Source organism: Theobroma cacao, chromosome 4, assembly GCF_000208745.1.
Source record: "Theobroma cacao cultivar B97-61/B2 chromosome 4, Criollo_cocoa_genome_V2, whole genome shotgun sequence".
NCBI lineage: Eukaryota > Viridiplantae > Streptophyta > Magnoliopsida > Malvales > Malvaceae > Theobroma > Theobroma cacao.
The window spans coordinates 4,346,269-4,358,667 of NC_030853.1; the positions used below are offsets into that span (position 1 = coordinate 4,346,269).

The 12,399-nt window shown below is 34.5% G+C and overlaps 2 protein-coding genes across 3 annotated transcripts; one reads left to right on the plus strand and one right to left on the minus strand.

The window, feature by feature from the left end:
- LOC18601227 (WAT1-related protein At3g02690, chloroplastic) lies at nucleotides 332–8,375 on the minus strand. 2 transcript variants are annotated; one of them, XM_018119623.1, is made up of 6 exons: nucleotides 7,617–8,373; nucleotides 7,358–7,480; nucleotides 3,914–4,063; nucleotides 1,181–1,352; nucleotides 935–995; nucleotides 332–720 (listed from the first exon to the last, which is right to left on the minus strand). In XM_018119623.1, exons 1-6 carry the CDS (start codon nucleotides 8,217–8,219, stop codon nucleotides 618–620), a joined length of 1,212 nt encoding a protein of 403 aa, XP_017975112.1. In that variant the 5' UTR covers nucleotides 8,220–8,373; the 3' UTR covers nucleotides 332–617. The 2 variants fall into 2 exon arrangements, 1 of the variants encoding a protein (XP_017975112.1); XR_001927549.1 differs by having other exon boundaries at nucleotides 600–720; nucleotides 935–1,008; nucleotides 7,617–8,375.
- Nucleotides 9,044–12,300, plus strand: LOC18601228 (methyl-CpG-binding domain protein 4-like protein). The gene is made up of 4 exons (XM_018119630.1): nucleotides 9,044–9,068; nucleotides 9,136–10,073; nucleotides 11,798–11,994; nucleotides 12,089–12,300. The coding sequence occupies exons 2-4, from the start codon at nucleotides 9,240–9,242 to the stop codon at nucleotides 12,204–12,206; spliced, it is 1,149 nt and encodes a 382-aa protein (XP_017975119.1). The 5' UTR covers nucleotides 9,044–9,068; nucleotides 9,136–9,239; the 3' UTR covers nucleotides 12,207–12,300.

Sequence of the window (12,399 nt, forward strand, 5' to 3'; positions counted from 1 at the left end):
CAACTACAGAAAGAGTTTTTTTAGCAATGAAAACAAGACTCCGAACAAAATAGATTATGAGTTTCTTGCAGATAATTTAATTGTTTATATTGAGAAAGATATTGCTAGTCTTTTCAATACAGAGTCAATAATTGATGAATTTGAATTTAGAAAATATCGTCGAACACAACTTTCTTAAATAACTATTATAAGTTTTTTTTTAATTTTTTTATTTACATATTATATAAAATTATTATTTATTATGAATTTTTTGATCATTGGTTAAATTCAACATATTAATTTTAAAAATTTTTAGTTTTTTTTTTTTTTACCTTGACCCCCCCAACAAAAATTGACTAACTCCGCCCCTGGCTAAAGGGCAGTCTAACATTATCTTGTAGCCTTGAAAAAATAAGCTTCATCTATTCTTACCTGGAGAAAACTCCAAAATCATCCTGACAATAATATTTACAGACACACTAATTGCTTTAATAGCTGAGCTGGGCATCTCAAACTTAAAGCTCTTTCTTAAACCATGTTCATCTTTCCAAGCACGTCTGGCTACAAACATGCCTTCATCAAGGTGAAGTTAACATCATTCTCTTTCTGATATTATGCATCTTCACCAACCAGGTTCTTCACTGTAAACTGTCTCGAAAGTTAACCATGTATATGGCAACTATGGTGACAATAGCCCCAACCAGTTGCAAGGGTGAGAAGGTCTCACCTAGGTATAAGAACCTGCGGTTAGGAATGACAATCTTAGCAGTGAACCAATTACAAAGACTAGAAACTTCTGTTATATGTTTTTCATAAGTAATCAGCTCTCATTTTTGTCAAAATTATCCAGCCATCGCTGGATGTTAATTTTTCATGTTAGAAATTTTAACCCTGACAGTAGAATCCTACATTACCAATTCTTTATAGAACGTCGTACCAAATTGCAATATCTTACCCAAAAATTGAAGCAAACATGGGCGTCAAGAAGGTGAGGGAACTGAGCTTCGTCAAGCTACCTGAAATCCATTCCTAATGGCAATTCAAATTTCACATACAACTTTAAACTCGAGATGCCAGATAACTTTCCGATGCTGAAACAACTCCAATCCACCATCTCCCCCCCCCCTTCCCCAAATAAATAAACAACAATAGGATACTGAAATGAAATAAGCATATGTTCGAATTTTGGATGAAATCTAACCTTTGGTTGCACTGTAGAAGTACACACCATAGCTGATGGCACTTCCAAAAACAGATGTATAAAAGAGTGCCAACAAATCACTGGCTGAAAGCTCCTTAAAACTCCCACTGAAGACAGGATCATAATTGAGAATGGAGATTCCAACAAGAGGAAGACCACCAATAACCATGTGCTGCAATAGAATTTCATGTACATTAGTTTCTGATTTCCATCTTTCACAGAGGTTGCGCAAGTAGACAAAACGAGGAAGTATGACTTACTGTAACTTTGCAACATCAAGTATCTCTAATAACCTTCGTCCTTCTAGAAGGAGAAAACCAAATGGGGCCCATAGGAGGTTATTATATATGTAATTACATGGTTAAAGTATAAATTTGATGCTTGTTTTTATCAAAATTATGGATCTTAATCACCCTTTTTATTTCAAGGATTTTGGACTCTATACTAATATTAAATATAGATTTTGGTCCCTCCATCAATAATTACAGTTAAATTGATGACGTAGCTATTTTTTGGCTGATGTGGCAAGTTACATAGCATTTTTAACTGACTTGTCTATTTTTTAGAATACGCAATTAAAAAAATATATTTATAAAAATTTGAAATAAAAAATAAATCTGATAGAAATAGAAACTAAAAGAAATAATCAAAGAGAACTAATTAAAAAAGTCATTTAACTAGTCATGTCAGTCAAAATAATAGCCACAGCATTAATTTAACCGTCTATGTCACCAATTTATCTTTGATTATTAACGGAGGGACCAAAATCCACATTTAATTAAAGTATAAGAATCAAAATCCTTGAAATGAAAAAAAAAAAAAAAAGAATTAAAATCCATAATATTGTCAAATCTGTACTTTAACCTAATTAAATCCATATGGAAGATACATTGATATCTATGCTTAGTTCTTTTTCAAATTGTTGTTTATCTAATTAAACTAGGTAACTAAAATTACTAATAAGAAAAATTAATTTTACATGTGGCTGATAAAAAAATATAATATTTAATATATTTAGAAATTGTTATTGGCCATTTATATATTAAATAGTGAGAATCATGCAACTTTAATTTGTTTAACTTAATAAAAAATAATATAAAAACTTGTATTTTACCTTGGAGAGCAAGATTATAATTTTTGATTTGTATGAAGACAAATTACAATGTACCTTAAGGGCAGTTTGGTCGGGGAGAATGAAATAACCATTCCCCCTATCCCTTATTACCTTTTATGAAGTCATTTAGTTCACAGAATGGCCATTCTGAGAAAGCTTGGAATAGCCATTACCGACCCCCTTAGTAATGGCTATTACAACTCAGCTGGAATAGGATAACAAAGTTATTGTATAAAAATGCCCATAACCAATTTTAAAATTTACTACCATATACAAGACAACTTATTCATTTTTTTTTTTTTTTTTGCTCTCTACTCTTCTACCTCTCTCCTTCTCTCTCTAAATTTCCTTCACCACCGAAAGGTGGCCGCAGAACTAGCGCCATTATAAATTATAAAAAATTAATATTTTAAATTAAAAATAAAAAATTAAATTAAAGTTTAAAGTTTTAATTATAAATGACTTATAGTTTAGTATTTTAAAGAATAAATAATAAAATAAATATAATTAATCATATTAATGTTTTAATTATAAATTACTAATATTTTAAATAAACTATTATTAATGTTTTAGATCATAAAAATAGAGAAAAAATAAAATAAATAATCATATTAAAGTTTTAATTAAAAGTTTATTAATATTTTAAATATATTATAAAAATAGTTAGAAATTTCTGTTTGAAAATCATAGATTATAATAAAGGGTATTTTTGTCCTTTTATCATATATTCCTTGGTCATTCTAAAGTTATTTTTGCCAACCAAACACAGGAACAATGTCATTCCATGAACCAAACTCTATAATAACTATTCCTCACCATGAAAGGTGACATTTTGCAATATCAGTGGGTGAAGCAATAATTTTAAGGTTCTAAATGAGCAACATTACATATAATCAGTCTCAACAATAAAAAGATGATGATATGTCTGAACTCTCTATGCACTTGAAGGAGTTAATTTCTCTCAGATAGAGGCACATCTCTCAAAATTGTCATCCTTTAGCCTATCATCTCTAAAGTTATATGTCAGAATGAGAAAAGCTTCTAGTTTGAAAGCGAAGAAAAGGTATAAGCAATTGAAGCAATTGCAAGAAACTAAGGTTTCGTATTGGGCTTCAAGGTCTCAATCTGGTTACATTGGTACTAAAACAAGTTCCACTAGGAACTAATATTGTGAAAGAAAAAGTTGTTGAAATCAGAAGGAAAAGAGGAAGCATTATATCAAATACGTAAAAGTTGTGGACACACACTTCATCTTGAGGTCAAAGTACAAAACCATAAGGAAGAAGGATCAGGTTTTGAAGGGAAAAATGATGTAGATGTGAAGATGATATAAGCTGTCATGGGAAGCTAAGAAGTAGATACAGTTGTTTTTGAGGAAATAAAACTTGACATCTTGGATGATGATGACTTGTTTATTTAATTTCCAAGATGACATATTATAAATGTCATGGTTCTCTCTCTCTCATCTTACATCAAGTATGCTGCCTACTACCTTGGCTGAAAGAAACAAGTAAAGTAAGACCTAAAGATATTTACAAAAAGGCTGTAAGTAAAGACATTAAGAATCACAGATAATCAAATGATAACAAGCTTATTAGAGAGGAAATTGGGATGCCTACCCATCCAGTTGCCATGATAGGATCAGAGTATTTGGAAACCCAGCGGACCAAGACAGTTCCAACTGCCATACTCTGAGCTGCAAGGAACATCCACCATTCTCCACTCCCCCATAGTGAAAAATTACTTTCATCTAATGCAAGTGCAGGTACCTGCAAAATACAGCTTATCTCATACCAAGGCGAAACAAAGGAGCAGTTGTATTTGCTTAAGCAAAAGCCTTAAACAATGAAAACAATTATCCCAAATCAAAACTGAGTATCATATACAACCTTAAACAACAACTTAAATTTTTTGTACATAAGAACTGCAGGAAAAGGCAATGATGGTGACAGCTCTTCAAAGGAATGATACCAACAGCTCTCCAAAGGAATGAATTTGGATCTAACCATTCTAAAACAAAATGAACAAATCAGGGTTCACAAGGAACAAAAAATCTGATTATTTGTTTTAAACTTTGCATTACAAAGGTCAATAACTAGCCTCCCAAAAGTTATGGAATGTTCTACAAAAATCAGTACATTTATGATTTCATGAGGAGAATATGCAAAACACAATCCTCCTTTTAATGCGAATGAAAGTTCATCTGTTCTAGTCACTAATCACTACACTGTATACATAATGGAGGGCACTCGTGTCAAGCCCCAAGCATCAATTGATGCGTAATTTCAAATCAAGCATAAACTATTTGATATCATTCATTTGCATAAAGCGAATCCCAAAGGCTTGGACAAACCCAGCAAGCACAACCCACTACTTGGAGATCAAAATTCCCATCAAAAAGTGAAGGCCATTATATGTGAATTTGATTATAGGTTCATGATGAAGCACTATGCAAATTTATTTTCCCTTTTTTTTTATAAGCAAAAAAAGGGGAAATAAATTTGCATAGAGCTTCATGATCTGCAGCCTAATAAAATTCATGCAAATCTAATAATATTTTATTGTGAGATAATAACACCATTAGGTATTTAATGAGTATCAGCTTACGAGGGGCTAATTCTTGAGACAATGGGGGTTAAATCAGGGAAAAGGTGTCAAAAATGTTATTTCTTAATCAATCTGACTTATAAAACTTCTAGTTGTCATGATTGAATCCTTATAGTAGTGGATTGTTATTCTAAGATGAGTTGATTATTTCTTTGTCTAAAAACTTCTGATGCTCTAATTGTTGCTCGGCATTTCTTTAATGAGCTGTTCAACTTCAGGGATCGACCAAGATTATCATTTCAAATTCTGATAAAGAGTTTGAGTAACTTTTAGGCCATCTCTGTTGGAGTAAGTTGAACAAAAAGCTAAAACATTGTTCACCTTTTCAACCTCCAACCAATGACCAGTCAGAAATTTTAATAGAAGCTTTGTTGATCAACTTCATTTTTGCCTCAGGATCATGTTACTGACTGGGAAACAAATTCTTCCATAGTTGAATTAAATTACAAAATTTCTGTGATTCAAAGCAATGAGACTCATCATACTGCAAGAGAAGATGCTTTGGCAAAGTATGTTGGTGATATGCATGATGATGTTTAAATAAAGATTGTTATGAGCAATGAGGGCTACAAAACAAATGCTGATTCTAGGAAGAAGGTTGCTAAATTCAAGGAAACATGGTTGTGGAAAGGATCGAACCTGAAAGGTATCCAAAAGGAGTGTTGGTCCATACAAGATTCTCATGAGAATTTGCCTGCATGCTCCTTGACTTTCTTGATGATATGGACATAAGTAATTTCTTAACATTGACAATTTAACTTTGGGTTAATTACACATTTGGTACCCTAACTGTAGTGGAATTGTCGATTTGGTACCTAAAGAAAATAAATTCGCAATTAAGTACAGCAACTTTTATTGTGTTAAGCATATTGCACACTTCGTTTACTCCGTTAGTCAAATGGGTGACATGAAAAACAAGTAATAAGAGTTAGACATGTGGCACATTCTTATTAGATGTTTACCATTTGACTAACAAAGCTAGTCTTAGGTGTAAACTATTTAACAGAAGCAAAGTTCGCGTACCTAATTGTGAACTTTTAAACTTTAGGTACCAAGTTGAACATTTGATAATAGTTTATGTACCACATGTGTAATTAACCCTTTAACCTTACATCACGGTCATGATGACAAAGCCACCTACTATTCCCACTATCAGAAGACTTTTTGCCTTTAACTTTATATCATGGTCATGATGACGAAGCCACCTTCTATTCCCACTATCAGAAGACTTCTTGCCTCAAAGCTTGAAGAAGGAGACTGAAGATATTGTTGACAAACAAATCATCTCTACTAGAGAGAAGCAATCAAAAGTACCCCGTTAAATTGCACTTGGGTTACAGAGGAAGAATTATAAATATTGTGGATGGAAACTAATAGGTAGTTTAGGTGACATTTTTTAAGAATGTCACATCTTAATTTGTTGCATACACAATTGATGTTATACAAATGACCTATCTAATAATTTATAAAAATGTCACCTAAGTGTTTAGGTTTAACTTTAGATTCCTGCCATGTATCCTAGAGTTTTTTTTTGATAGGCCACATATCCTAGAGTTAAGCCCGTATCGATTATTCAACCATTGCATGAATAAACGTAAAACTAAAGATATAAGAATTAATTTACTGAACTGCGAAGTAAAAATAGAATTATATGATGACAAAATCCTGCATCTACAGCGGCCAACATCTTTCTACATATTAGAGCTAGTTTGCATTTAGTTTGCCAAATGCTTTTTTAACTTCTCTTTATAATACTTTTTGAATAGATCTACTCAAAATAACACTTACTAAAAACCTCCAGCTAGGCCAAACAAAGCCAAAGATGTGTGGATACTTTTTAATTATAGGGAATAAAACACTGCTTGTTAAAGCAAGATATTCTAAATATAGGGCACTCATTTATGCTGACACAACGTCCTGTGAAGTATTAATACCGCGTTCCTTTTATTATTTCTTTCACTTAAAAACTTATGATTTAATTTAATAAAGTTGAGTCTTTTATTTTCTTTATTTATAAAAAATAAAAGAAAATATTATCAAATAGTTATCTACCTTCTAAAGCACTTCTGTATTAAGTTTGCCAAACCGCTATCTCACCTTCTCTTTACAGCACTTTAGAACAACTTTACTCAAAGAACACTTCTTATAGAAGCTCCAATCAGGCCAAATAGAGCCTCTATTTTTATCCAGGATAAAAGCAGAACTAATCAACTAGAGAATTTAATAACTTAATAACAATTTAAAGAGCTAAACCTCTGAATCAAAATCTAGTTCTTGCCTCTCTCATTAAAAAAGATATTCCCAAGAAGCTATAAATTAATATATTAATGAATCAGAAAAACCATAACCCGAACACCAAAAACAGATTTTTTTTAAAAAAATTATTGTTTACACATGATGAATGAGATAAACAATAGCTCGAAGAAATAGATTAAGAAAGAAAATCTAGTGTTTACCTCTAGAAGTAGAAGGCCAATGACCCCAAGGACTAGTCCTGCAGCTCCTACTAATCCAATGGACTCATCGAATAACAAGGCTGCAAGCACAGCTACTGTCAAAGGCTGTGAGTCAATTATCACCTACATAAATCAAAGAGCAATAGGTCACATTTCTTATATACTTATCAGAAAAAAAAAGGGGGGGGGGGGTGGTGGGATTAGGTACTAAATTCTCTGAATTATAGACAAATAGGATGGAAAGAAAAGTAAAACATACACTGCCCAAACCAGCAGAAGTCCGCTGCAATCCTTGTGCAAGAAACCCTTGGAAACAGGTGGCATCCACAAGAGCGAAGACAGCAATGGAAAGCCAAGCAGTGAGTCCAGAGGGCGAAGGCCTGCCCTTTGACTTGGCAAATGCCACCAACAGCAACCCCGCCGGAATCAAACGAAAAGCAGCCACAAAGAAAGGCCCTGTCTTGGGCAACACCTCCTTCATTGCCACCATTGCCGTGCCCCAGAAGAAGAATGGGGACACCAGCACCGCCCACTGCAACCATATGTTACTTTCTTCTTCCTTAGCCTTTTCGTCTTCTGTTTCTTCCTTTTCATTTGGAGAGACAAGGCACTCGACGTCTAGGCCCGTCCCCGCGCAATCCATAACTTCTGGGTCTTTGGCTTTGCAGGTGATTCTGAAACGAGTGGAGTTGGCATGGACGAGCTGGGATAGTTTCAAAGTCTTTGAAGACTGGGTAAGAGAGGAGGAATTGTGGGAGGATGATGGCAATGACCATGATAAAGAAGAAGAAGAGATATTATTATTATTATACAAGGAGAAAGGCGGGGAAGAGGGAAAGGTCCAGCAGCAGCAGCCCCCCATATTCCCAATGCGATAAGAGCAAAGGTTTTGACGCTGTAATTGCTGCTCAGATGTCGGAGTTTCTTAATTAACGAAGAAAATTGCAAGATGACAATGCCACGGCTATGCATAAAGAATAATAATATCCCCCACAGTTTCTCACGTTGAATTACCAACAAGTAAAAGCTTTTGGCCACGACTCAAGTCAAGAGCCACTATAATACTGAAATAGTAAATAAAATAAAAAAATCTACAGCAATAATTAATTTTTTTAAAAAAATTGTTTCATAAATAATTAAAAAATCTTTGTATGCCTTCTTCTCCAACTCAGAGTTGTAGAACTGCTGAAGGACTCCGACTCGTGCGCTGCTTGCTCCATCCAAATTCAGGTACTAATTTCAGTATTACCTTCATCTGCGATAGCCAATTTTTTTTCTGTTCTTTTCTTTATAAAAAAAAAGAAATAAAAGAAGAAAATCAGCTTAATTTGCTATACCCATCCCTTTTGTAATCCACGAATTCTGGGTTTTGTTTTGCAGACGAGAAGAAATCAAGTTTTGAGTTAATTGAATCGAAGTTTGAGAGTTTTATCGGACATTTTGACCAAGTTTGGGAACTTTCTGATGTTTTATCTCAATTTATTTGCATATGTTTCTTATTTTTGACTAAGTTTTGATTAATTGTTACTAATTGCCTCCGCAAGCTGACCAAGTATAAAAAATATTCCTGAGTGGCAACCATAAAGAATCTCAGTGGATTGGCTGGCAGCTTCAACAACTGTGGAAGGAATCGGTTATGCTTTCATGTTCATGGTTTTTTCCCACCCTAATATACTGATTTGAATCCAGTTCCTGAATTGTATATTTGAATGTATGTATGATATGTAAACTATTGTCTAGACTTATATCTATTCTGAGTAATTAAAGTTGAATTGCAGTTCCTGTAGTGAAGAAGTTGAAGAAAATTGAAGGGCAGAGACCAGTGATTGAGGCAAGAACTGTAGGTGATGGGAATTTCTTGAATCTTCTGGTGGATAATAATATGGAAGCCAAAGGCAAAGAGGTCAGAAATCTTGATCATCTGCTTTCCCAATTTGCATACAAGAGTGGTCATAGTTATGAAAAAGTCTTGAAGGAAAGCGAAATTGTGAGCGGACAAAATGGCCACAGGATGAGAGCAGATGTGCAAGTACCAAAGGTTTCTCCTTATTTTCAGACAAGTGGAGAAAAACAAGAAATGTTAAGTGGAAACTGCCAACCAAAAGTCAATTTGCTTTCACAAGTTGTTCATAGTAATAAAAAGGTTTTGAAGAAAGGAGATGTTAACAAACAAAATGGCAAGAGGAGGAGAGCAGATGCGCAAGTTCTAAAGGTTTCTCCTTATTTTCAGACAAGTGGAGAAAAACAAGAAATGTTAAGTGGAAACTGCAAACCAAAGCTCAATTTGATTTCACAAGTTGTTCATAGTAATAAAAAGGTTCTGAAGAAAGGAGATGTTAACAAACAAAATAGCAAGAGGAGGAGAGCAGATGCGCAAGTTCTAAAGGTCTCTCCTTATTTGCAGAGAAGTGGAGAAAAAGAAGACATGGAAAGTGGTACTAGCAAACCAAAACACAAAGTGGTCAAAGCATCCCCTTATTTCCTGAAGAACAAGGATAACATTTTAGGTGGCATGAAAAAAGCAATGAAGCCAGCTGGAGTTAAACCTGTTCTTTCTGCATCTCAGAAGAGAGATGAGGCTTACCAAAGAAAAACTCCCAATAACACATGGATTCCTCCACGCTCCAATGCTCCACTGCTCCAGGAGGATCATACACACGATCCCTGGAGAGTCTTGCTTATATGCATGCTTCTCAATAAAACGTCTGGGAACCAGGTTTCCTTCTTTCAAATCCCATTACAATATGTTTTTCTTCACTTTATAATTATTGTGGAAACTGTTGAGATGCTGTTGCTTTCCTTTCTTTTCTTGTTAGGTTATGATTTCTCATTTTTTTATGAATCAAATCATCTGACTCCTCTTATGTATTGCACCACAACAATTCTTAACTACTATTGACCACTATGTATCTCCACATCTTCCATCTTAGCTGAGCATTAGTATGCCACTTTGATCCTCGGCACTAAGAAGGCATATTGCATCACACCCTTAGGAGTATTCAGGCTGGGGGCAAACTTTTTGCTTTCGCATATTATGTAATAACAATTATTATGTAATTCCCTTACAATTACTGTCCTCAGTGTCTTACATATTGCGGAGATGAGTAGATCAATCCGGTAGGATGATGATTTAGTTTTGAAAGCAATTTTTTCTCTGTTGACTATTAAAGTATAAAACGGGTGACTAGATAGGGAAATTACAATAATTAGCTCTTCTTCATTAAAGTAGTAATCATAACGCAGTTGTGTAGCACTTTCCTGAGGTAGTGTATGACAGACAGGATAATCTGGTTTATAAAAATTTTCTCTCCTTTTTAGAAGGCTGGTTTTGACGTAGGGAAACTGTACCTGTTATGGCCCCTATAATCAAAATGGCTGCAATGTGAAGATATGTCTTTGTTTATAATTGAAGCTGGGGTTGAGAATGAGAGAAGGGATGGCAGAAAGAAAGTGTGGCATTTTGTGTGTGGTTTGGGAGGAGCGGTAGGTTTGGAATGAGCTGGCACAGGGGAATGTAGGTAAGTTAATGTGAGAAAAGCATGGTGGGGTGAAAGGTCTCTCAGTTACACAAATGACACCTAGCTTTCAGCCTAGACATTTATAAAATTGTTCTGCCACCCTTGTGGAAAGCATTAATATTTGAGAAATTGGAGAATAAAACTAAGAATAACATGTAGAAAACTAAATATCAGAAGCAATTTGCCTTGTGTAGAAAGTTGGTTTCTCTCTCTAAACCGGGCATCACCATCTTTTCCATGTGAGATACCTCCATGTTGTCCATAGGCTTAAGTGTGCAGTCCCCTCCAAAGTTACCTGGTACGTGGATCACGTCAATTCTTATTTCTCCAACGTGTCTCAGCCTTTGGAAGCTGAGATGTGTGCTGTCAATTTCAGTGCATTACTTCTAGAAACCTATGGATTGCTTGATTGTGCAAATTGGATCGCTGATGATCGGCATTTGGGATCTTGTGATCCAATATGAATATTGATGGGGGGAGGCGAATTTTGTAACTATGGTCCCCTCTATTGGAGTTTTAGTTCTTTGATAAATATGGATGTTGTGTTGCTAAAAAACTCTCATGCTTGATTATCAATAATTTTGGTAGTTGGATGTTGGAAACATTTTTCTTGTTATTTTAGTGTAACTGTATAAATAGAATGGGAATTTAACTAGTATTTTCTAAAATTATTGCAGGTAATCATATCAGTTGAAAGGTGAAACAGAATTGAACTACAATTGAGTTTCATGAGATCCTTTGTTTTCTTGGCTGGTACATCTTGACATTGTTATTTCCCTTCATGTCATGATGGGAAACCAGCTAAAGCTGTGACTCTTATCGCTGACTGCATAACTGTGTTGTATAAATACTCACGAGATGGAGAAAACAAAGCAGTAGATGTTGCATGTAGTCAAATTAATGATAGTTGCATTAATTGCAGGCTAGAAACGTATTATCCGACCTCTTCACTCTGTGCCCCGATGCAAAGACTGCCACTGAGGTTGCCACGGGGGAGATAGAAAAGGCTATAAAGCCTCTTGGGCTCCAAAGGAAGAGGGCAGAGATGATACAACGAATGTCTCAGGAGTATTTGTGGAAGGAATGGACCCATGTGACTGAGCTGCATGGTGTAGGAAAGTAAGTTGGCAGTTCTCTTTCTCTATCCAATCTTGTAGATCCCATGCTTTTCACAGCGAAAACAGTTTATTGATGTACCGTTTTTGGTGAACAGGTATGCTGCAGATGCATATGCAATATTCTGTACAGGGAAGGGAGATAGAGTAACGCCTAGTGATCACATGCTTAATTATTACTGGAACTTTCTATACGGGCCCAAGGATACTTCTTAATAATAGATGGATTGGATGTTCCTTGGAACAAAAACTAGTGTGTTGCCCTGGTATAGTTGTGGGCTCAATTTTTTTTTATTTAAATAATTTTTAATTTTTTTAAAATATTTATATTTTTTCCCATTCATATCTTAATATATGTTAATATCAATATAATTATATTCCTTCACTAATGAAACAAAATTAAAGTTAA